Below are 26,477 nucleotides of genomic sequence, written 5' to 3' on the forward strand. Positions count from 1 at the left end.
TTATACTGTATAGGACAGCTAAAGGTGACATTTTACTGTATGTGGGCATTATTTTGTATGCGGCAGCTATAGAGGGCATTATACTGTATGGGGAGCATTATACTGTGTGGGGCAGCTATAGGATGCATTATACTGTATGGGGGCATTGTACTGTATAGGACAGCTAAGGGGGGCATTATACTGTATGGGGGCATTATACCTTATAGGACAGCTAAGGGGGGCATTATACTGTATGTGGCAGCTATGGAGGGCATTCTACTATATGGGGAGCATTATACTGTATGGGGCAGCTATAGGGGGCATTATACTGTATGGGGGCATTATACTGTATGTGGCAGTAATGTAGGGCATAATACTGTATGGGGGCATTATACTGTATAGGACAGCTAAGGGGGGAATTATACTGTATGGGGCATTATATTGTATGGGACAGCTATGGGGGCATTATACTGTACTGTGCATAAATAGGGGGCATTACACTGTATAGGGCATTATACTGTATGTGGCAGCTATGTAGGGCACTATAGTGTATGGGGGAATTATACTGAATGGGGCAGCTATAGGGGGCATTATACCGTATGTGGGCAATATACTGTACGGAGCAGCTATAGGGGGCATTATACTGTATGGGGGCATTATACTGTATGTGGCAGAAATGGAGGGCATTATACTGTATGGGGGCATTATACTGTATAGGACAGCTAAGTAGGCATTTTACTATATGGAGGGCATTATACTGTATTGGATAGCTATTGGGGGCATTATACTGTATGGGGCAGCTATAAGGGGGTTTAAAATACTGTATGGGGGCAATATACTGTATGTGGCAGCTATGGTGGGCATTATACTGTATGGGGGCACTATACTGTATGGGGGCATTATACTGTATGGGACAGCTTTGGGGGCTTTATACTGTATGTGGCAGCAATGGGGGGCATGATACTGTATGGGACAGCTATGGGGCATTATACTATATTGGACATTATAGTGCATGGGGCAGCTATGGGTGTCATTATACTGTATGGGGGCATTATACTGTATGTGGCGGCAATAGGGGGCTTTATACTGTATAGGGCATTATATTGTATGGAGTGCATTATACTCTATGGGGGGGCTATGGGTCGCAATACTGTATAGGACAGCTAAGGGGGGCATTATACTGTATGTGGCAGCTATGGGGCATTACACTGTGTGGGCAGCTATGGGGGCATTATGCTGTGTGTGGGCAGTTATGGGGGCATTATACCGTGTGGGGACAGCTATGGGGCATTATACTGTGGGGTCAGCTATGGGAGGCATTATACTGTGGAGGCATTCATGGGGTCTGTCGTGCAAGGCGGCTGGGTAAGGTGTGCGCAGGGGTCTGGTGCTGTTAGGAAGGAGTAGGGGGTCCAAGCTGAATTTTTGCTCCAGGGCCCTTTAGCTACGCCCCTGTATCTGTAAGTGTATATATTTCTGTGTGTGCATCTACTACATTATCTGTGTTCAGAGTTATGACTGTGTGTTATCTGTGGTGTTACATAGGACTGCAGGTGATATCTACTACATTATCTGTACTCAGAGAGTTATCACTGTGTGTTATCTGTGGTGTTACATAGGACTGCAGGTGACATCTACTACATTATCTGTACTAAGAGTTATCACAGTGTGTTATCTGTGGTGTTACATAGGACTGCAGGTGACATCTACTACATTATCTGTACTCAGAGAGTTATCACTGTGTTATCTGTGGTGTTACATAGGACTGCATGTAACATCTACATTATCTGTACTCAGAGTTATCACTGGGTGTAGAGCTGGTCGATTTTTCAAAAAAAAGAAAATCTAGATTTTTGTCAATCATTTTTGATTTGATTCAAGATTTTCTTATTTTTAGGAGTAATTAAGGAATTACTATGCATGCAATTCCCATATCTCAAAAAAAATACCAGGACACAATTCTTTACATTAGAGTTATCCAATAATATATATTGATTATCAGGATTGTCCCTCAGCTGCTACGTGTGATCATGCTCACTTATAAAAGGCACAATGCTGATAACCATCATATATATATATATTTGGCTCAGAGAATAAGAAGAGCAACTATGAGTGCAGAGGAACGCCAGGAACAACGAGAAACCACTTCCCAAAACAAGGCGTTAAGAAGGCAAAACCCTGAAGTAAGACGACCCTGTAATGAAGAACGTCGTTCTCAAAGAGCACAATTATAAATACTTATCATTCCTTTTACTAGCAAACCCGTGTAACGAGCTTTCTATACTAGTATAATATGTCTCTCCTAGATAAACACACTTAAATAATGGAATCTATATATATATATATATTCCCATAGATGATACCGTATTATCGTCCTTTATGTAGACATATTAGCACTCACCCCGGGATTACTCATATATCATCTACATGGAAGATTCCTATATCCAACACTAGAGAAATAGGCTCATTATTCAATAAGATAATTACCAGAAATACACCTCCGTCTCCTCAACTTTCTTCCTCCAACTGTTTAAGAAATAAAAAAAAATACCAATATTACACATAATTGTTCTTGAAAGGAATATAAAATATACTATTGTTCTCTGTTATAATATACGAAACAGTCGATACAAGGAGGAGGAGTTTCTCATAGCAACCAATCAGATTGCAGCTTTTATATATGGTATATTTTCCCTGGGCTTTGATTGCCTGATGGGAAAACGTGAGTGGTGATGTCAAAAGGGATCCTACATAAAAACAGGGTTGTGTCTAGAACATTTTTTCATAAAGCCTCCACACCCCAGGAGGCAAAAGCATTTTTCATTACTATCAATGCCTACTGCTTTCTGTGACTGAATAATACCCCCATACAGTGAATACCACCATACACTAACTGAATAATACCCCCACATCACCATACAGTTATGTCATTACAGTTTGATTCGTGGAGCCCCAAACTTTAAAACTACCACCAATCGAGGGACATCGGCTCTATCAAGTACAGCCGTCCTTATCAGGAACGTTGCATATGGTTTACTGTTTACTCAGGCACAGGGGCTCGTCCATATGATCTACTGTGCCTGGTACTACAGCTCAAGGCATCTCCTTCCTGTAAGGCATAGCCATACTCATATGTACAGGGCCGTTTCTGTGCAGATTAGACCCCGGTCAGACCCACACAGATCAAATATTCTAAGAATAGGCCATCGAATGTTAAATTCCAGGTAGTGAAGGGGTAACTTCCTTTGTGGTCTAGGGTATTAACCCCTTTGCGCAGAACAACGTAATAGCACGTCGTGGGGCTGAAGGTGATGTATCGAGGGGGCTCACGCGCTGAGCCCACTCCATATGCTGTGGGTATCAGCTGTGTATTACAGTTGACACCCAGTACTAACGGCCAGGAACAGCGATCGCAATGTTCCTGGCCGTGTAAACCGTCAAATGCTGCGGTAAAAAAAAAAGTTTAAAGAGAGGGAGCGGCCCCGTCCGACACCTCGTCTTCCTCCCACAACGCGATCGTAGGGTGCTGATGGTTGTAATGGCAGCCCAGGGCCCTAATAAAGGCCCCGAGGTCTGCTTTCACTCTGCCTCTGTTAAAGGGAATGTGACGCTAGAAAAAAATGTTGTTTTTTTTTAGTTAAACAATTAGTGTATAGGTGATTAAACATTGTTCTAATTTTTTTAATTTTTTTCACGAGTCAGGAAATATTATAAATTAGATTCTAATTTATAATATTTCCCAGAGGTGGTCACTAGATGGAGCAATTCCCAAAATTGCAGCATTGCATGTGGTAAAGCAACCACATTGCTTTATGCTGCAAAATTTGAGAAAACTCACTCGCTCTAGTGAGCTCTCAGAATCCCCCCTCCTTTAGCCTGGCTAGTTCCGGGAGAAACGAGGGGATTGAACGGTCAAACCTCCTACACTGTGTGTCGCCATTTTTTGAGCTAACACACAGTGTAGTAGGTTTACATACACTAGTAAACACACAGTAAAACACTTACATACACAGCATTATACTGTGTGGGGCAGCTATAGGATGCATTATACTGTATGGGGGCATTGTACTGTATAGGACAGCTAAGGGGGGCATTATACTGTGTGGGGCATTATACTGTATAGGACAGCTAAGGGGGGCATTATACTGTATGGGGGCATTATACTGTATAGGACAGCTAAGGGGGGCATTATACTGTATGTGGCAGCTATGGGGGCTTTATACTGTGTGGGGCATTATACTGTATAGGACAGCTAAGGGGGCATTATACTGTATGGGGGCATTATACTGTATAGGACAGCTAAGGGGGGCATTATACTGTATGTGGCAGCTATGGGGGCTTTATACTGTATGTGGCAGCAATGGGGGGCATGATACTGTATGGGACAGCTATGGGGCATTATACTATATTGGACATTATAGTGCATGGGGCAGCTATGGGTGTCATTATACTGTATGGTGGCATTATACTGTATGTGGCGGCAATAGGGGGCATTATACTGTATGGGGCATTATATTGTATGGAGTGCATTATACTCTATGGGGGCATTATATTGTATGGGGCAGCTATGGGTCGCAATATACTGTGGGGGCAGCCATGGGGGGTATGATACTGTGGAGGCAGCTATGGGGAGCATTATACTGTGTGGTGGCATCTATGGGGCATTACACTGTGTGGGCAGCTATGGGGGCATTATGCTGTGTGTGGGCAACCCTGTCGTGTGAATTCCGCCTAACTGAATAATACCTCCATACAGTGACTGAATAATACCACCATAGAGTGACTGAATAATACCACCATTCAGTGACTGAATAATACCACCATACAGTGACTGAATAATACAGTGACTAAATAATACCTCCATACAGTGACTAAATAATACCTCCATACAGTGACTGAATAATACCTCCATACAGTGACTAAATAATACCTCCATACAGTGACTGAATAATACCACCATACAGTGACTGAATAATAGCTCCAAACAGTAAATGAATAATAACTCCATACAGTAACTGAATAATACCACCATACAGTGACTGAATACCACCATTCACTGACTGAATAATACCACCATACAGTGACTAAATAATACCACCATACAGTTACTGAATAATACCACCATACAGTGACTGAATAATACCACCATAGAGTGACTTAATAATACCACCATGCAGTGACTGAATAATACCACCGTACAGTGACTAAATAATACCACCATAGAGTGACTTAATAATACCACCATGCAGTGACTGAATAATACCACCATACAGTGACTGAATAATACCACCATACAGTGACTATATAATACTACCGTACAGTGACTAAATAATACCACCATAGAGTGACTTAATAATACCACCATACAGTGACTGAATAATACCACCATGTAGTGACTGAATAATACCACCATGCTGGATCTATTGCACTAAGAATACCAGTGGTGCCCTGCAGACGCCATTGACCTTTAATGGGTCAGCTGGGCTCCGCCGAAGTGTCCGTCATTTTGACAGGAAAAATATAATCCTTTTTGTTCTACAGACTTACGGTATTTCCTCATGGGTAATCCAAAAAGGATCATCTCCATATCCTGATGGCCTGGAAGAGAAAATACAAATCCAGTTAGAATAACAAAACTGAAACCTACCAAAAAAATCATCTATCATATTTGGCAAGGATGTGGTGTCCGAGGCACAGTTAGCTCTGCCCACAGCCCGACCTGCAAGAAGCCTGTGAGGAAGGAGATGTGAGTGCTCAGTCTGTCTGTTGTTTGTGCCTCCATTTGTTTGTGAGTCTGAGTGTTTGTGTGTGTATAAATTCCTGTATGTGGGTATGTGTGTCTTTGTGTGTCTTTGTGTGTGTGTGTGTGTGTGTGTGTGTGTGTGTGCGTGTGTGTGTGTGTGTGTGTGTCTAAGTGCCTATATATGTATCTGTATAGTGGCGTAGCTATAGAGATATAAATCGGTCGCAGCTGCGACCGGGCCCCCAAGCCTGTGGAGCCCGCAGGGCCCCGTTGCCACCCAGTGCTGACCGCTCTTCCAACTGTATTTGCGTCCTCAGGACGCAAATACAGTTCAGTGCAATGCTGGAGTCCTGCTCCAGTATTCACTGTGCCACGAGCGGCTCGGCGCAGGCAGGCGCGATGTAGTGAGTCACTCACAGCACAGACCGGAGGAGAAGGATTCTCCACCCATCGTGGGAATGGGGATAGGTAAGTAATTATGTTATTATTTTTCTATTAGGTATGTACATATGGGGGCATTATACTGGGTATGGGAGGGGGGCTCATATGGTAGCTGCTGAGGGGGCATCATACTATATGGGGGGCATTATACTGTATGGAACAGCTATGGGGGCATTATAATCTATGGGGCAGCTATATGGGGCATTATACTGTATGGGGGCATTATACTGTATAGGACAGCTGAGGGTGCATTATACTGTATGGGGGGCATTATACTGTATGGGACTTCTAAGGGGGCATTATAATGTATAGGGAGCATTATACTGTATAGGACAGCTAAAGGTGGCATTTTACTGTATGTGGGCATTATTTTGTATGTGGCAGCTATAGAGGGCATTATACTGTATGGGGAGCATTATACTGTGTGGGGCAGCTATAGGATGCATTATACTGTATGGGGGCATTGTACTGTATAGGACAGCTAAGGGGGGCATTATACTGTGTGGGGCATTATACTGTATAGGACAGCTAAGGGGGGCATTATACTGTATGGGGGCATTATACTGTATAGGACAGCTAAGGAGGGCATTATACTGTATGTGGCAGCTATGGAGGGCATTTTACTGTATAGGGAGCATTATACTGTATGGGGCAGCTATAGGGGGCATTATACTGTATGGGGGCATTATACTGTATGTGGCAGTAATGGAGGGCATAATAATGTATGGGGGCATTATACTGTATAGGACAGCTAAGGGGGGAATTATACTGTATGGGGCATTATATTGTATGGGACAGCTATGGGGGGCATTATACTGTACTGTGCAGATATAGGGGGCATTATACTGTATAGGGCATTATACTGTATGTGGCAGCTATGTAGGGCACTATAGTGTATGGGGGAATTATACTGAATGGGGCAGCTATAGGGGGCATTATACCGTATGGGGGCAGTATACTGTACGGAGCAGCTATAGGGGGCATTATACTGTATAGAGGCATTATACTGTATGTGGCAGCAATGGAGGGCATTATACTGTATGGGGGCATTATACTGTATAGGACAGCTAAGGGGGCATTTTACTATATGGAGGGCATTATACTGTATGGGATAGCTATTGGGGGCATTATACTGTATGGGGCAGCTAAAAGGGGGCTTAAAATACTGTATGGGGGCAATATACTGTATGTGGCAGCTATGGTGGGCATTATACTGTATGGGGGCACTATACTGTATGGGGGCATTATACTGTATTGGACAGCTATGGGGGCTTTATACTGTATGTGGCAGCAATGGGGGGCATGATACTGTATGGGACAGCTATGGGGCATTATACTATATTGGACATTATAGTGCATGGGGCAGCTATGGGTGTCATTATACTGTATGGGGGCATTATACTGTATGTGGCGGCAATAGGGGGCATTATACTGTATGGGGCATTATATTGTATTGAGTGCATTATATTCTATGGGGGCATTATATTGTATGGGACAGCTATGGGTCGCAATATACTGTGGGGGCAGCCATGGGGGGTATGATACTGTGGAGGCAGCTTTGGGGGGCATTATACTGAGTGGTGGCATCTATGGGGCATTACACTGTGTGGGCAGCTATGGGGGCATTATGCTGTGTGTGGGCAGTTATGGGGGCATTATACCGTGTAGGGGCAGCTATGGGGCATTATACTGTGGGGTCAGCTATGGGAGGCATTATACTGTGGAGGCATTCATGGGGTCTGTCGTGCAAGGCGGCTGGGTAAGGTGTGCATGCAGTAATTGAATAATACCACCATATAGTAACTGAATAATACCACAATACACTGACTGAATAATACCTCCATACAGTGACTATATAATACTACCATGCAGTAACTGAATAATACCACCATACACTGACTGAATAATACCTCCATACAGTGACTAAATAATACCACCATACAGTGACTAAATAATACCACCATACAGTCACTGAATAATACCACCATACAGTGACTATATAATACTACCATGCAGTAACTGAATAATATCTCCATACAGTGACTGAATAATACCTCCATACAGTGACTAAATAATACCACCATACAGTGACTAAATAATACCACCATACAGTGACTGAATAATACCACCATACAGTAACTGAATAATACCACCATACACTGACTGAATAATACCTCCATACAGTGACTATATAATACTACCATGCAGTAACTGAATAATATCTCCATACAGTGACTGAATAATACCTCCATACAGTGACTAAATAATACCGCCATACAGTGACTAAATAATACCACCATACAGTGACTGAATAATACCACCATACAGTAACTGAATAATACCACCATACACTGACTAAATAATACCTCCATACAGTGACTATATAATACTACCATGCAGTAACTGAATAATACCACCATTCACTGACTGAATAATACCTCCATACAGTGACTAAATAATACCACCATACAGTGACTAAATAATACCACCATACAGTGACTGAATAATACCACCATACAGTAACTGAGTAATACCACCATACACTGACTGAATAATAGCTGCAGACACTGACAGAATAATACCACCATACACTAAGGCCTCATTCACACGACAGGGTCCGAGTGTCGGCCGGGAAAATCGGCCGTTTTTGGCCGATTTTCCCGGCCGGTTTGGATCCGGTTTGCATCCGTTCCGGGCCGAGTTGCCGTTTTTACCGGCCGATTTGGACCCGATTTGCATCCGTTTTTTTCCCTGTCCGTTTTAAAATCGGATGAATTTCATTTACATTTTTTGCCACACACAGCCCTTTGTAGATAATGCCACAGCCCCCCTGGTAGGTAATGCCACACAGCCCCCTGTTGGTGATGCCACACAGCCCCCTGTTGGTGATGCCACACAGCCCCCTGTTGGTGATGCCACACAGCCCACTGTTGGTGATGCCACACAGCCCTCTGTAGGTGATGCCACACAGCCCCCTGTAGGTGATGCCACCAAGTCCCCTGTAGGTGATGACACCAAGTCCCCTGTAGGTGATGACACCAAGTCCCCTGTAGGTGATGACACCAAGTCCCATGTAGGTGATGCTACCAAGTCCCCTGTAGGTGATGCCACCCAGCCCCCTGTAGGTGATTCCACCCAGCCCCCTGTAGGTGATGCCACCCAGCCCCCTGTAGGTGATGCCACACAGCCACCTGTAGGCGATGCCACACAGCCACCTGTAGGCGATGCCACCCTGCCCCCTGTAGGCGATGCCACACAGCCCCCTGCAGGCGATGCCACACAGCCCCTTGCAGGCGATGCCACCCTGCCCCCTGTAGGCGATGCCACCCTGCCCCCTGTAGGTGATGCCACCCAGCCCCCTGTAGGCGATGCCACCCAGCCCCCTGCAGGCGATGCCACCCTGTATCCTGTAGGCGATGCCACCCTGCCCCCTGTAGGCGATGCCACCCTGCCCCCTGTAGGCGATGCCACCCAGCCCCCTGTAGGCGATGCCACCCAGCCCCCTGTAGGTGATGCCACCCAGCCCCCTGTAGGTGGTGCCACCAAGCCCCCTGTAGGTGGTGCCACCAAGCCCCATGTAGGTGATGCCACCAAGTCCCCTGTAGGTGATGCCACCAAGTCCCCTGTAGGTGATGCCACACAGCCCCCTGTAGGTTGCACCCATTCCCCCCTTCCAGGAGAAGTCACTGACTTCAATGTCCAAATATGGACAGTTGAGTCACTGACTTCTCCTGGAGAGGAATTCCCTGCCACCGGTCGGGAATTCCGCTTCAGAAGTGAGTGACATCACTGTCCATATATGGACAGTGTAGTCACTCACTTCTCCTGTAGCGGAATCCCCGGCCATAGAGTCGGGGATTCCGCTGCAGAAGTGAGTGACATCGCTGTGTCCATATATGGACAGTGTAGTCACTCACTTCTCCTGTAGCGGAATCCCCGGCCATAGAGTCGGGGATTCCGCTGCAGAAGTGAGTGACATCGCTGTGTTCATATATGGACAGTGTAGTCACTCACTTCTCCTGTAGCGGAATCCCCGGCCATAGAGTCAGGGATTCAGCTGCAGAAGTGAGTGACATCGCTGTGTCCATATATGGACAGTGTAGTCACTTACTTCTCCTGTAGCGGCATCCCCGGCCATAGAGTCGTGGATTCCGCTGCAGAAGTGAGTGACATCGCTGTGTCCATATATGGACAGTGTAGTCACTTACTTCTCCTGTAGCTGCATCCCCGGCCATAGAGTCGGGGATTCCGCTGCAGAAGTGAGTGACTTCGCTGTGTCCATATATGGACAGTGTAGTCACGCACTTCTCCTGTAGCGGAATCCCAAATCCCCTGCCCTACAGGGAGCAAAAAAAGACCCTCCTCCTCCTCCTCACATGCACTCTGCACTGTGAGGAGGAGGAGAGAGAGTGCGCGAGCGACGGTAGACCCGGCCATCACTCAGGACATATTCCGGTGATGGCCGTGTATTACCTGGCCCCATAGACTTCTATGGGAGCCGGGCGGCCGGGTACCCGGCCGAAAATAGGGCTTGTCCCATTTTTTGACGGCTGGTTTTCCCGGCCGTCAAAAAATTGGTCGTGTGAATAGCCCCATTAGGGGTGTATTGTTCCTAATGCAGCCGGGTGCCGGCCGATTTATGAACGGCCGGCACCCGGCCGGGAAACCCTGTCGTGTGAATTCCGCCTAACTGAATAATACCTCCATACCGTGACTGAATAATACCACCATAGAGTGACTGAATAATACCACCATACAGTGACTGAATAATACAACCATACAGTGACTAAATAATACCTCCATACAGTGACTAAATAATACCTCCATACAGTGACTGAATAATACCACCATACACTGACTGAATAATACCACCATACAGTGACTGTATAGTAGCTCCATACAGTCAATGAATAATACCTCCATACAGTCAATGAATAATACCTCCATACAGTATTTCAATAATACCTCCATACAATGACTGAATACCACCATTCACTGACTGAATAATACCACCATACAGTGACTAAATAATACCACCATACAGTGACTGAATAATACCACCATACAGTGACTGAATAATACCACCGTACAGTGACTAAATAATACCACCATAGAGTGACTTAATAATACCACCATGCAGTGACTGAATAATACCACCATGTAGTGACTGAATAATACCACCATGCTGGATCTATTGCACTAAGAATACCAGTGGTGCCCTGCAGACGCCATTGACTTTTAATGGGTCAGCTGGGCTCCGCCGAAGTGTCCGTCATTTTGACAGGAAAAATATAATCCTTTTTGTTCTACAGACTTACGGTATTTCCTCAATGGTAATCCAAAAAGGATCATCTCCATATTCTGATGGCCTGGAAGAGAAAATACAAATCCAGTTAGAATAACAAAACTGAAACCTACCAAAAAAATCATCTATCATATTTGGCAAGGATGTGGTGTCCGAGGCACAGTTAGCTCTGCCCACAGCCCGACCTGCAAGAAGCCTGTGAGGAAGGAGATGTGAGTGCTCAGTCTGTCTGTTGTTTGTGCCTCCATTTGTCTGTGAGTCTGAGTGTTTGTGTGTGTATAAATTCCAGTATGTGGGTATGTATGTCTTTGTGTGTGTGTGTGTGTGTGTGTGTGTGCGTGTGCGTGTGCGTGTGTGTGTGCGTGTGTGTGTGTGTGTGTGTGTGTGTGTGTCTAAGTGCCTATATATGTATCTGTATAGAGGCGTAGCTATAGGGATCACATCGGTCGCAGCTGCGACCGGGCCCCAAAGCCTGTGGAGCCCGCAGGGCCCCGTTGCCACCCAGTGCTGACCGCTCTTCCAACTGTATTTGCGTCCTCAGGACGCAAATACAGTTCAGTGCAATGCTGGAGTCCTGCTCCAGTATTCACTGTGCCGCGAGCGGCTCGGCGCAGGCAGGCGCGATGTAGTGAGTCACTCACAGCACAGACCGGAAGAGAAGGATTCTCCACCCATCATGGGAATGGGGATAGGTAAATAATTATGTTTTTTTCTATTAGGTATGTACATATGGGGGCATTATACTGGGTATGGGAGGGGGGCTCATATGGTAGCTGCTGAGGGGGCATCATACTATATGGGGGGCATTATACTGTATGGAACAGCTATGGGGGCATTATAATCTATGGGGCAGCTATATGGGGCATTATACTGTATAGGACAGCTGAGGGGGCATTATACTGCATGGGGGGCATTATACTTTATGGGACTTCTAAGGGGGCATTATAATGTATGGGGGGCATTATACTGTATAGGACAGCTAAAGGTGGCATTTTACTGTATGTGGGCATTATTTTGTATGTGGCAGCTATAGAGGGCATTATACTGTATGGGGAGCATTATACTGTATAGGACAGCTAAGGGGGGCATTATACTGTATGGGGGCATTGTACTGTATAGGACAGCTAAGGGGGGCATTATACTGTGTGGGGCATTATACTGTATAGGACAGCTAAGGGGGGCATTATACTGTATGGGGGCATTATACTGTATAGGACAGCTAAGGGGGCATTATACTGTATGTGGCAGCTATGGATGGCATTCTACTGTATGGGGAGCATTATACTGTATGGGGCAGCTATAGGGGGCATTATACTGTATGGGGGCATTATACTGTATGTGGCAGTAATGGAGGGCATAATACCTGTATGGGGGCATTATACTGTATAGGACAGCTAAGGGGGGAATTATACTGTATGGGGCATTATATTGTATGGGATAGCTATGGGGGGCATTATACTGTACTGTGCAGATATAGGGGCATTATACTGTATAGGGCATTATGCTGTATGTGGCAGCTATGTAGGGCACTATAGTGTATGGGGGAATTATACTGAATGGGGCAGCTATAGGGGGCATTATACCGTATGGGGGCAATATACTGTACGGAACAGCTATAGGGGGCATTATACTGTATGGGGGCATTATACTGTATGTGGCAGAAATGGAGGGCATTATACTGTATGGGGGCATTATACTGTATAGGACAGCTAAGGGGGCATTTTACTATATGGAGGGCATTATACTGTATGGGATAGCTATTGGGGGCATTATACTGTATGGGGCAGCTATAAGGGGGCTTAAAATACTGTATGGGGGCAATATACTGTATGTGGCAGCTATGGTGGGCATTATACTGTATGGGGGCACTATACTGAATGGGGGCATTATACTGTATGGGACAGCTATGGGGGCTTTATACTGTATGTGGCAGCAATGGGGGGCATGATACTGTATGGGACAGCTATGGGGCATTATACTATATTGGACATTATAGTGCATGGGGCAGCTATGGGTGTCATTATACTGTATGGGGGCATTATACTGTATGTGGCGGCAATAGGGGACATTATACAGTATAGGGCATTATATTGTATAGAGTGCAGTATACTCTATGGGGGGCATTATATTGTATGGGGCAGCTATGGGTCGCAATATACTGTGGGGGCAGCCATGGGGGGGCATGATACTGTGGAGGCAGCTATGGGCAACATTATACTGTGTGGTGGCATCTATGGGGCATTACACTGTGTGGGCAGCTATGGGGGCATTATGCTGTGTGTGGGCAGTTATGGGGGCATTATACCGTGTGGGGACAGCTATGGGGCATTATACTGTGGGGTCAGCTATGGGAGGCATTATACTGTGGAGGCATTCATGGGGTCTGTCGTGCAAGGCGGCTGAGTAAGGAGTGTGCAGGGGTCTGGTGGTGTTGGGAAGGAGTAGGGGGTCCAAGCTGAATTTTTGCTCCAGGGCCCTTTAGCTACGCCCCTGTATCTGTAAGTGTATATATTTCTGTGTGTGCATCTACTACATTATCTGTGTTCAGAGTTATGACTGTGTGTTATCTGTGGTGTTACATAGGACTGCAGGTGATATCTACTACATTATCTGTACTCAGAGAGTTATCACTGTGTGTTATCTGTGGTGTTACATAGGACTGCAGGTGACACTACTACATTATCTGTACTCAGAACGTTATCACTGTGTTATCTGTGGTGTTACATAGGACTGCAGGTGACACTACTACATTATCTGTACTCAGAAAGTTATCACTGTGTTATCTGTGGTGTTACATAGGACTGCATGTAACATCTACATTATCTGTACTCAGAGTTATCACTGGGTGTAGAGCTGGTCGATTTTTCCCAAAAAATAAAATCTAGATTTTTGTCAATCATTTTTGATTTGATTCAAGATTTTCTTATTTTTAGGAGTAATTAAGGAATTACTGTGCATGCAATTCCCATATCTCAAAAAAAATACCAGGACACAATTCTTTACATTAGAGTTATCCAATAATATATATTGATTATCAGGATTGTCCCTCAGCTGCTACGTGTGATCATGCTCACTTATAAAAGGCACAATGCTGATAATCATCATATATATATATATTTGGCTCAGAGAATAAGAAGAGCAACTATGAGTGCAGAGGAACGCCAGGAACAACGAGAAACCACTTCCCAAAACAAGGCGTTAAGAAGGCAAAACCCTGAAGTAAGACGACCCTGTAATGAAGAACGTCGTTCTCAAAGAGCACAATTATAAATACTTATCATTCCTTTTACTAGCAAACCCGTGTAACGAGCTTTCTATACTAGTATAATATGTCTCTCCTAGATAAACACACTTAAATAATGGAATCTATATATATATATATATTCCCATAGATGATACCGTATTATCGTCCTTTATGTAGACATATTAGCACTCACCCCGGGATTACTCATATATCATCTACTTGGAAGATTCCTATATCCAACACTAGAGAAATAGGCTCATTATTCAATAAGATAATTACCAGAAATACACCTCCGTCTCCTCAACTTTCTTCCTCCAACTGTTTAAGAAATAAAAAAAAATACCAATATTACACATAATTGTTCTTGAAAGGAATATAAAATATACTATTGTTCTCTGTTATAATATACGAAACCGTCGATACAAGGAGGAGGAGTTTCTCATAGCAACCAATCAGATTGCAGCTTTTATATATGGTATATTTTCCCTGGGCTTTGATTGCCTGATGGGAAAACGTGAGTGGTGATGTCAAAAGGGATCCTACATAAAAACAGGGTTGTGTCTAGAACATTTTTTCATAAAGCCTCCACACCCCAGGAGGCAAAAGCCTTTTTCATTACTATCAATGCCTACTGCTTTCTGTGACTGAATAATACCCCCATACAGTGAATACCACCATACACTAACTGAATAATACCCCCACATCACCATACAGTTATGTCATTACAGTTTGATTCGTGGAGCCCCAAACTTTAAAACTACCACCAATCGAGGGACATCGGCTCTATCAAGTACAGCCGTCCTTATCAGGAACGTTGCATATGGTTTACTGTTTACTCAGGCACAGGGGCTCGTCCATATGATCTACTGTGCCTGGTACTACAGCTCAAGGCATCTCCTTCCTGTAAGGCATAGCCATACTCATATGTACAGGGCCGTTTCTGTGCAGATTAGACCCCGGTCAGACCCACACATATCAAACATTCTAAGAATAGGCCATCGAATGTTAAATTCCAGGTAGTGAAGGGGTATCTTCCTTTGTAGTCTATGGTATTAACCCCTTTGCGCAGCACAACGTAATAGCACGTCGTGGGGCTGAATGTGATGTATCGAGGGGGCTCACGCGCTGAGCCCACTCCATATGCTGTGGGTATCAGCTGTGTATTACAGTTGACACCCAGTACTAACGGCCAGGAACAGCGATCGCAATGGCCCCGTCCGACACCTCGTCTTCCTCCCACAACGCGATCGTAGGGTGCTCATGGTTGTCATGGCAGCCCAGGGCCCTAATAAAGGCCCCCAGGTCTGCTTTCACTCTGCCTCTGTTAAAGGGAATGTGACGCGAGAAAAAAATGTTGTTTTTTTTTAGTTAAACAATTAGTGTATAGGTGATTAAACATTGTTCTAATTATTTAATTTTTTTCACGAGTCAGGAAATATTATAAATTAGATTCTAATTTATAATATTTCCCAGTGCTGGTCACTAGATGGAGCAATTCCCAAAATTGCAGTATTGCATGTGGTAAAGCAACCACATTGCTTTATGCTGCAAAATTTGAGAAAACTCACTCGCTCTAGTGAGCTCTCAGAATCCCCCCTCCTTTATCCTGGCTAGTTCCGGGAGAAACGAGGGGATTGAACGGTCAAACCTCCTACACTGTGTGTCGCCATTTTTTGAGCTAACACACAGTGTAGTAGGTTTACATACACTAGTAAACACACAGTAAAACACTTACATACACAGCATTATACTGTGTGGGGCAGCTATAGGATGCATTATACTGTATGGGGGCATTGTACTGTATAGGACAGCTAAGGGGGGCATTATACTGTGTGGGGCATTATACTGTATAGGACAGCTAAGGGGGGCATTATACTGTATGGGGGCATTATACTGTATATGACAGCTAAGGGGGGCATTATACTGTATGTGGCAGCTATGGGGGCTTTATACTGTATGTGGCAGCAATGGGGGGCATGATACTGTATGGGACAGCTATGGGGCATTATACTATATTGGACATTATAGTGCATGGGGCAGCTATGGGTGTCATTATACTGTATGGGGGCATTATACTGTATGTGGCGGCAATAGGGGGCATTATACTGTATGGGGCATTATATTGTATGGAGTGCATTATACTCTATGGGGGCATTATATTGTATGGGGCAGCTATGGGTCGCAATATACTGTGGGGGCAACCATGGGGGGTATGATACTGTGGAGGCAGCTATGGGGGGCATTATACTGAGTGGTGGCATCTATGGGGCATTACACTGTGTGGGCAGCTATGGGGGCATTATGCTGTGTGTGGGCAGTTATGCGGGCATTATACCGTGTAGGGGCAGCTATGGGGCATTATACTGTGGGGTCAGCTATGGGAGGCATTATACTGTGGAGGCATTCATGGGGTCTGTCGTGCAAGGCGGCTGGGTAAGGTGTGCATGCAGTAATTGAATAATACCACCATATAGTAACTGAATAATACCACCATACACTGACTGAATAATACCTCCATACAGTGACTATATAATACTACCATGCAGTAACTGAATAATACCACCATACACCGACTGAATAATACCTCCATACAGTGACTAAATAATACCACCATACAGTGACTAAATAATACCACCATACAGTGACTGAATAATACCACCATACAGTAACTGAATAATACCACCATACAGTGACTATATAATACTACCATGCAGTAACTGAATAATACCACCATTCACTGACTAAATAATACCTCTATACAGTGACTATATAATACTACCATGCAGTAACTGAATAATACCACCATTCACTGACTAAATAATACCTCCATACAGTGACTAAATAATACCACCGTACAGTGACTAAATAATACCACCATTCAGTGACTAAATAATACCACCATACAGTAACTGAATAATACCACCATACAGTAACTGAATAATACCACCCTACACTGACTGAATAATAGCTGCAGACACTGACAGAATAATATTACCATACACTAAGGCCTCATTCACACGACAGGGTCCGAGTGTCGGCCGGGAAAATCGGCCGTTTTTGGCCGATTTTCCCGGCCGGTTTGCATCCGGTTTGCATCCGTTCCGGGCCGAGTTGCCGTTTTTACCGGCCGATTTGGACCCGATTTGCATCCGTTTTTTTCCCTGTCCGTTTTAAAATGGGATGAATTTCATTTCAATTTTTGCCCCACACAGCCCTTTGTAGATAATGCCACAGCCCCCCTGGTAGGTAATGCCACCCAGCCCCCTGTAGGTAATGCCACACAGCCCCCTGTTGGTGATGAAACACAGCCCCCTGTTGGTGATGCCACACAGCCCTCTGTAGGTGATGCCACACAGCCCCCTGTAGGTGATGCCACACAGCCCCCTGTAGGTAATGCCACCAAGTCCCCTGTAGGTGATGCCACCAAGTCCCCTGTAGGTGATGCCACCAAGTCCCCTGTAGGTGATGCCACCCAGCCCCCTGTAGGTGATGCCACCCAGCCCCCTGTAGGGGATGCCACACAGCCCCCTGTAGGGGATGCCACACAGCCACCTGTAGGCGATGCCACACAGCCACCTGTAGGCGATGCCACACAGCCACCTGTAGCGATGCCACCCTGCCCCCTGTAGGCGATGCCACACAGCCCCCTGCAGGCGATGCCACACAGCCCCTTGCAGGCGATGCCACCCTGCCCCCTGTAGGCGATGCCACCCAGCCCCCTGTAGGCGATGCCACCCAGCCCCCTGTAGGCGATGCCACCCAGCCCCCTGCAGGCAGTGCCACCAAGCCCCCTGTAGGTGGTGTCACCAAGCCCCCTGTAGGTGATGCCACCAAGTCCCCTGTAGGTGATGCCACACAGCCCCCTGTAGGTTGCACCCATCCCCCCCTTCCAGGAGAAGTCACTGACTTCGATGTCCATATATGGACAGTGGAGTCACTGACTTCTCCTGGAGAGGAAATCCCTGCCACAGGTCGGGAATTCCGCTTCAGAAGTGAGTGACGTCACTGTCCATATACGGACAGTGTAGTCACTCACTTCTCCTGTAGCGGAATTCCCGGCCATAGAGTCGGGGATTCCGCTGCAGAAGTGAGGGACATCGCTGTGTCCATATATGGACAGTGTAGTCACTCACTTCTCCTGTAGCGGAATCCCCGGCCATAGAGTCGGGGATTCCGCTGCAGAAATGAGTGACATCGCTGTGTCTATATATGGACAGTGTAGTCACTCACTTCTCCTGTAGCGGAATCCCCGGCCATAGAGTCGGGGATTCAGCTGCAGAAGTGAGTGACATCGCTGTGTCCATATATGGACAGTGTAGTCACTTATTTCTCCTGTAGCGGCATCCCCGGCCATAGAGTCGGGGGATTCCGCTGCAGAAGTGAGTGACTTCGTTGTGTCCATATATGGACAGTGTAGTCACGCACTTCTCCTGTAGCGGAATCCCCGACCGGGGATTGGGGATTTCGACTCCTACAGGGAGCAAAAAAAGAACCTCCTCCTCTGCACTCTACACTGTGAGGAGGAGGAGAGAGCGTGCGCGTGCGACGATAGACCCGGCCATCACTCAGGACATATTCCGGTGATGGCCGTGTATTACCCGGCCCCATAGACTTCTATGGGAGCCGGGCGGCCGGGTACCCGGCCGAAAATAGGGCATGTCCCGGCCGTCAAAAAATTGGTCGTGTGAATAGCCCCATTAGGGGTCTATTGTTCCTAATGCAGCCGGGTGCCGGCCGATTTATAAACGGCCGGCACCCGGCCGGGAAACCCTGTCGTGTGAATTCCGCCTAACTGAATAATACCTCCATACAGTGACTGAATAATACCACCATAGAGTGACTGAATAATACCACCATTCAGTGACTGAATAATACCACCATACAGTGACTAAATAATACCTCCATACAGTGACTAAATAATACCACCGTACAGTGACTAAATAATACCACCATAGAGTGACTTAATAATACCACCATGCAGTGACTGAATAATACCACCATACAGTGACTAAATAATACCTCCATACAGTGACTGAATAATACCACCGTACAGTGACTAAATAATACCACCATAGAGTGACTTAATAATACCACCATGCAGTGACTGAATAATACCACCATGTAGTGACTGAATAATACCACCATACACTGACTGGATAATACCACCATACAGTGACTGAATAATAGCTCCAAACAGTAAATGAATAATAACTCCATACAGTAAGTGAATAATACCACCATACAGTGACTGTATAGTAGCTCCATACAGTCAATGAATAATACCTCAATACAGTCAATGAATAATACCTCCATACAGTAACTGAATAATGCCACCATAGAGTGACTGAATAATACCTCCATACAGTGACTGAATAATACCACCATACAGTGACTGAATAATACCACCATTCAGTGACTGAATAATACCACCATACAGTGACTAAATAATACCACCATACAGTGACTAAATAATACCACCATACAGTGACTGAATAATACCACCATAGAGTGACTTAATAATACCACCATGCAGTGACTGAATAATACCACCATGTAGTGACTGAATAATACCACCATGCTGGATCTATTGCACTAAGAATACCAGTGGTGCCCTGCAGACGCCATTGACTTTTAATGGGTCAGCTGGGTTCCGCCGAAGTGTCCGTCATTTTGACAGGAAAAATATAATCCTTTTTGTTCTACAGACTTACGGTATTTCCTCAAGGGTAATCCAAAAAGGATCATCTCCATATCCTGATGGCCTGGAAGAGAAAATACAAATCCAGTTAGAATAACAAAACTGAAACCTACCAAAAAAATCATCTATCATATTTGGCAAGGATGTGGTGTCCGAGGCACAGTTAGCTCTGCCCACAGCCCGACCTGCAAGAAGCCTGTGAGGAAGGAGATGTGAGTGCTCAGTCTGTCTGTTGTTTGTGCCTCCATTTGTCTGTGAGTCTGAGTATTTGTGTGTGTATAAATTCCAGTATGTGGGTATGTGTGTCTTTGTGTGTGTGTGTGTGTGTGTGTGTGTGTGTGTGTGCGTGTGTGTGTGTGTGTGTGTGTGTGCGTGTGTGTGTGTGTGTCTAAGTGCCTATATATGTATCTGTATAGTGGCGTAGCTATAGAGATCGCATCGGTCGCAGCTGCGACCGGGCCCCCAAGCCTGTGGAGCCCGCAGGGCCCTGTTGCCACCCAGTGCTGACCGCTCTTCCAACTGTATTTGCGTCCTCAGGACGCAAATACAGTTCAGTGCAATGCTGGAGTCCTGCTCCAGTATTCACTGTGCCGCGAGCGGCTCGGCGCAGGCAGGCGCGATGTAGTGAGTCACTCACAGCACAGACCGGAGGAGAAGGATTCTCCACCCATCGTGGGAATGGGGATAGGTAAGTAATTATGTTATTATTTTTCTATTAGGTATGTACATATGGGGGCATTATACTGGGTATGGGAGGGGGGCTCATATGGTAGCTGCTGAGGGGGCATCATACTATATGGGGGCATTATACTGTATGGAACAGCTATGGGGGCATTATAATCTATGGGGCAGCTATATGGGGCATTATACTGTATGGGGGCATTATACTGTATAGGACAGCTGAAAGGGCATTATACTGTATGGGGGGCATTATTCTGTATGGGACTTCTAAGGGGGCATTATAATGTATGGGGGGCATTATACTGTATAGGACAGCTAAAGGTGGCATTTTACTGTATCTGGGCATTATTTTGTATGTGGCAGCTATAGAGGGCATTATACTGTATGGGGAGAATTATACTGTGTGGGGCAGCTATAGGATGCATTATACTGTATTGGGGCATTGTACTGTATAGGACAGCTAAGGGGGGCATTATACTGTGTGGGGCATTATACTGTATAGGACAGCTAAGGGGGCATTATACTGTATGGGGGCATTATACTGTATAGGACAGCTAAGGGGGGCATTATACTGTATGTGGCAGCTATGGAGGGCAATCTACTGTATGGGGAGCATTATACTATATGGGGCAGCTATAGGGGGGCATTATACTGTATGGGGGCATTATACTGTATGTGGCAGTAATGGAGGACATAATACTGTATGGGGCATTATACTGTATAGGACAGCTAAGGGGGGAATTATACTGTATGGGGCATTATATTGTATGGGACAGCTATGGGGGGCATTATACTGTACTGTGCAGATATAGGGGGAATTATACTGTATAGGGCATTATACTGTATGTGGCAGCTATGTAGGGCACTATAGTGTATGGGGGAATTATACTGAATGGGGCAGCTATAGTGGGCATTATACCGTATGGGGGCAATATACTGTACGGAGCAGCTATAGGGGGCATTATACTGTATGGGGGCATTATACTATATGTGGCAGCAATGGAGGGCATTATACTGTATGGGGGCATTATACTGTATAGGACAGCTAAGGGGGAATTTTACTATATGGAGGGCATTATACTGTATGGGATAGCTATTGGGGGCATTATACTGTATGGGGCAGCTATAAGGGGGCTTAAAATACTGTATGGGGGCAATATACTGTATGTGGCAGCTATGGTGGGCATTATACTGTATGGGGGCACTATACTGTATGGGGGCATTATACTGTATGGGACAGCTATGAGGGCTTTATACTGTATGTGGCAGCAATGGGGGCATGATACTGTATGGGACAGCTATGGGGCATTATACTATATTGGACATTATAGTGCATGGGGCAGCTATGGGTGTCATTATACTGTATGGTGGCATTATACTGTATGTGGCGGCAATAGGGGGCATTATACTGTATAGGGCATTATATTGTATGGAGTGCATTATACTCTATGGGGGGCATTATATTGTATGGGGCAGCTATGGGTCACAATATACTGTGGGGGCAGCCATGGGGGGGGGGGCATGATACTGTGGAGGCAGCTATGGGGAGCATTATACTGTGTGGTGGCATCTATGGGGCATTACACTGTGTGGGCAGCTATGGGGGTATTATACTGTGGGGTCAGCTATGGGAGGGATTATACTGTGGAGGCATTCATGGGGTCTGTCGTGCAAGGCGGCTGGGTAAGGTGTGCGCAGGGGTCTGGTGCTGTTAGGAAGGAGTAGGGGGTCCAAGCTGAATTTTTGCTCCAGGGCTCTTTAGCTACGCCCCTGTATCTGTAAGTGTATATATTTCTGTGTGTGCATCTACTACATTATCTGTGTTCAGAGTTATGACTGTGTGTTATCTGTGGTGTTACATAGGACTGCAGGTGATATCTACTACATTATCTGTACTCAAAGACTTATCACTGTGTGTTATCTGTGGTGTTACATAGGACTGCAGGTGACATCTACTACATTATCTGTACTAAGAGTTATCACAGTGTGTTATCTGTGGTGTTACATAGGACTGCAGGTGACACTACTACATTATCTGTACTCAGAAAGTTATCACTGTGTCTTATCTGTGGTGTTACATAGGACTGCAGGTGACATCTACTACATTATCTGTACTCAGAGAGTTATCAGTGTCTTATCTGTGGTGTTACATAGGACTGCAGGTGACATCTACTACATTATCTGTACTCAGAGAGTTATCACTGTGTTATCTGTGGTGTTACATAGGACTGCATGTAACATCTACATTATCTGTACTCAGAGTTATCACTGGGTGTAGAGCTGGTAGATTTTTCCCAAAAAATAAAATCTAGATTTTTGTCAATCATTTTTGATTTGATTCAAGATTTTCTTATTTTTAGGAGTAATTAAGGAATTACTGTGCATGCAATTCCCATATCCCCAAAAAAATACCAGGACACAATTCTTTACATTAGAGTTATCCAATAATATATATTGATTATCAGGATTGTCCCTCAGCTGCTACGTGTGATCATGCTCACTTATAAAAGGCACAATGCTGATAATCATCATATATATATATATTTGGCTCAGAGAATAAGAAGAGCAACTATGAGTGCAGAGGAACGCCAGGAACAACGAGAAACCACTTCCCAAAACAAGGCGTTAAGAAGGCAAAACCCTGAAGTAAGACGACCCTGTAATGAAGAACGTCGTTCTCAAAGAGCACAATTATAAATACTTATCATTCCTTTTACTAGCAAACCCGTGTAACGAGCTTTCTATACTAGTATAATATGTCTCTCCTAGATAAACACACTTAAATAGTGGAATCTATATATATATATATTCCCATAGATGATACCGTATTATCGTCCTTTATGTAGACATATTAGCACTCACCCCGGGATTACTCATATATCATCTACTTGGAAGATTCCTATATCCAACACTAGAGAAATAGGCTCATTATTCAATAAGATAATTACCAGAAATACACCTCCGTCTCCTCAACTTTCTTCCTCCAACTGTTTAAGAAATAAAAAAAAATACCAATATTACACATAATTGTTCTTGAAAGGAATATAAAATATACTATTGTTCTCTGTTATAATATACGAAACAGTCGATACAAGGAGGAGGAGTTTCTCATAGCAACCAATCAGATTGCAGCTTTTATATATGGTATATTTTCCCTGGGCTTTGATTGCCTGATGGGAAAACGTGAGTGGTGATGTCAAAAGGGATCCTACATAAAAACAGGGTTGTGTCTAGAACATTTTTTCATAAAGCCTCCACACCCCAGGAGGCAAAAGCATTTTTCATTACTATCAATGCCTACTGCTTTCTGTGACTGAATAATACCCCCATACAGTGAATACCACCATACACTAACTGAATAATACCCCCACATCACCATACAGTTATGTCATTACAGTTTGATTCGTGGAGCCCCAAACTTTAAAACTACCACCAATCGAGGGACATCGGCTCTATCAAGTACAGCCGTCCTTATCAGGAACGTTGCATATGGTTTACTGTTTACTCAGGCACAGGGGCTCGTCCATATGATCTACTGTGCCTGGTACTACAGCTCAAGGCATCTCCTTCCTGTAAGGCATAGCCATACTCATATGTACAGGGCCGTTTCTGTGCAGATTAGACCCCGGTCAGACCCACACAGATCAAACATTCTAAGAATAGGCCATCGAATGTTAAATTCCAGGTAGTGAAGGGGTAACTTCCTTTGTGGTCTAGGGTATTAACCCCTTTGCGTAGCACAATGTAATAGCACGTCGTGGGGCTGAAGGTGATGTATCGAGGGGGCTCACGCGCTGAGCCCACTCCATATGCTGTGGGTATCAGCTGTGTATTACAGTTGACACCCAGTACTAACGGCCAGGAACAGCGATCGCAATGTTCCTGGCCGTGTAAACCGTCAAATGCTGCGGTAAAAAAAAAAGTTTAAAGAGAGGGAGCGGCCCCGTCCGACACCTCGTCTTCCTCCCACAACGCGATCGTAGGGTGCTTATGGTTGTCATGGCAGCCCAGGGCCCTAATGAAGGCCCCCAGGTCTGCTTTCACTCTGCCTCTGTTAAGCCCGTCCTGTGACAGGGCTTAAGAGAGGCCTGTAAAATCGACAATACATTGCAATACATGGTCCTAGGGGAACTAATAAAATGTGTAACAAAAATTTAAATAAAGAAATTAGTGAAAAAACAAAAACTTAAAAGATCAAAAAAGCCCCCTTTTCCCATTTTTCCCTCTGAAGTAATGTCAAAAATAAAAAAAATAAACAAAATAGGTATTGTTGCGTCTGTACTATTACAATATACGCTTATTGAACTTGCACGTGAACGCTGTAAAAAATGTAAAATTTGAAATGCCAATCTCTCTAAAAAAAAATCATAAAAAGTGATCAAAAATGTATATGTACAAAACATGGTACCAATAAAAACTACAGCTTCTCTCCAAAAAAATAAGTCCTCACACCGCTCAGTTGTTAAAAAGTTCTGGCTTTCAGAATGTGGTAAAGCAATTTTTTTTTTTAACAAATAGTTTTTAAAAAAAGTGTTAAAATATATAAATCCTATATGAATTTGGTATCATCGTAATCTTATTGAGCCACAGAATAAAGTTAAGTTGTCATTTTTACCGCATGGTGAAAGCCGTAAAAACAAAACCCAAAAAACAATGGAGGAATCGCATTTTTTTCCAATTTCAGCCCGTAAATAATTTTTTTCAGTTTTTCAGTACATTACTAGTCCTTCTTAAAGAATTAGAATATCTTAAAAAAGTTAATTTATTTCAGTTATTCAATTCAAAAAGTGAAACTCATATATTATATAGATTCGATATAACACCAGCAGATGACATTGTGAAAAGTATTCGGCACACTGAGTCGTAGGTAATGGATTCTTGACATTTTTATTATGTTTGATGCCAAGGGTTAGGTGCAACGTTTCGGTCAAATGACCTTCGTCAGGCACTATAAGTATACAGAATATTTATACATTGGTATATAAGCATCATATACGTACATTGGTCAAAAGTTGAGTAAAACATAACGTAAGTAAGGAAAGTAAATAAATAAAAAACGAAATAAATCAAAGAACAGAATTGTGCATTGAAATATCACAGAATAAATCAAGCAAGAACAGTATGAGTGTACGGACGACATCCTTGTCCCAAGCACAATAACGTAATCAGGTATGCAGCAATATAACGAGTTCTTCATATAGGCAGCATAAACAGTTCCACAGAGGCTGTGTTTAACAAATAGAGATATCCATACATAGCTCATTAAGGAAAAGACAGGGGTAAAGCAGTATCTCCTGTTGTCAAACAGGTACATCGCTAAGGGATTAATAAGTCTTTAAAAACTACAACTATGACAAACTATCACTAGTTACCTCCTCTAATATAT

The 26,477-nt window shown here is 44.4% G+C and overlaps 1 protein-coding gene across 1 annotated transcript in view; it reads right to left on the minus strand.

Annotated features, from left to right (window-relative positions):
• The window catches only part of LOC142760385 (uncharacterized), a 71,616-nt gene that overhangs the window by 36,476 nt on the left and 8,663 nt on the right, over window positions 1-26,477 (minus strand). The window contains exons 4-5 of the mRNA XM_075863569.1: window positions 24,040-24,078; window positions 20,424-20,474 (exon numbers count right to left, since the gene is read on the minus strand). Of these exons, the coding sequence (XP_075719684.1) occupies window positions 20,424-20,474; window positions 24,040-24,078 (90 nt within the window). The remainder of the gene's footprint in view (window positions 1-20,423; window positions 20,475-24,039; window positions 24,079-26,477) is intronic.

Source organism: Rhinoderma darwinii, chromosome 4 (assembly GCF_050947455.1).
Source record: "Rhinoderma darwinii isolate aRhiDar2 chromosome 4, aRhiDar2.hap1, whole genome shotgun sequence".
In the NCBI taxonomy this organism is placed as follows: Eukaryota; Metazoa; Chordata; class Amphibia; order Anura; family Rhinodermatidae; genus Rhinoderma; species Rhinoderma darwinii.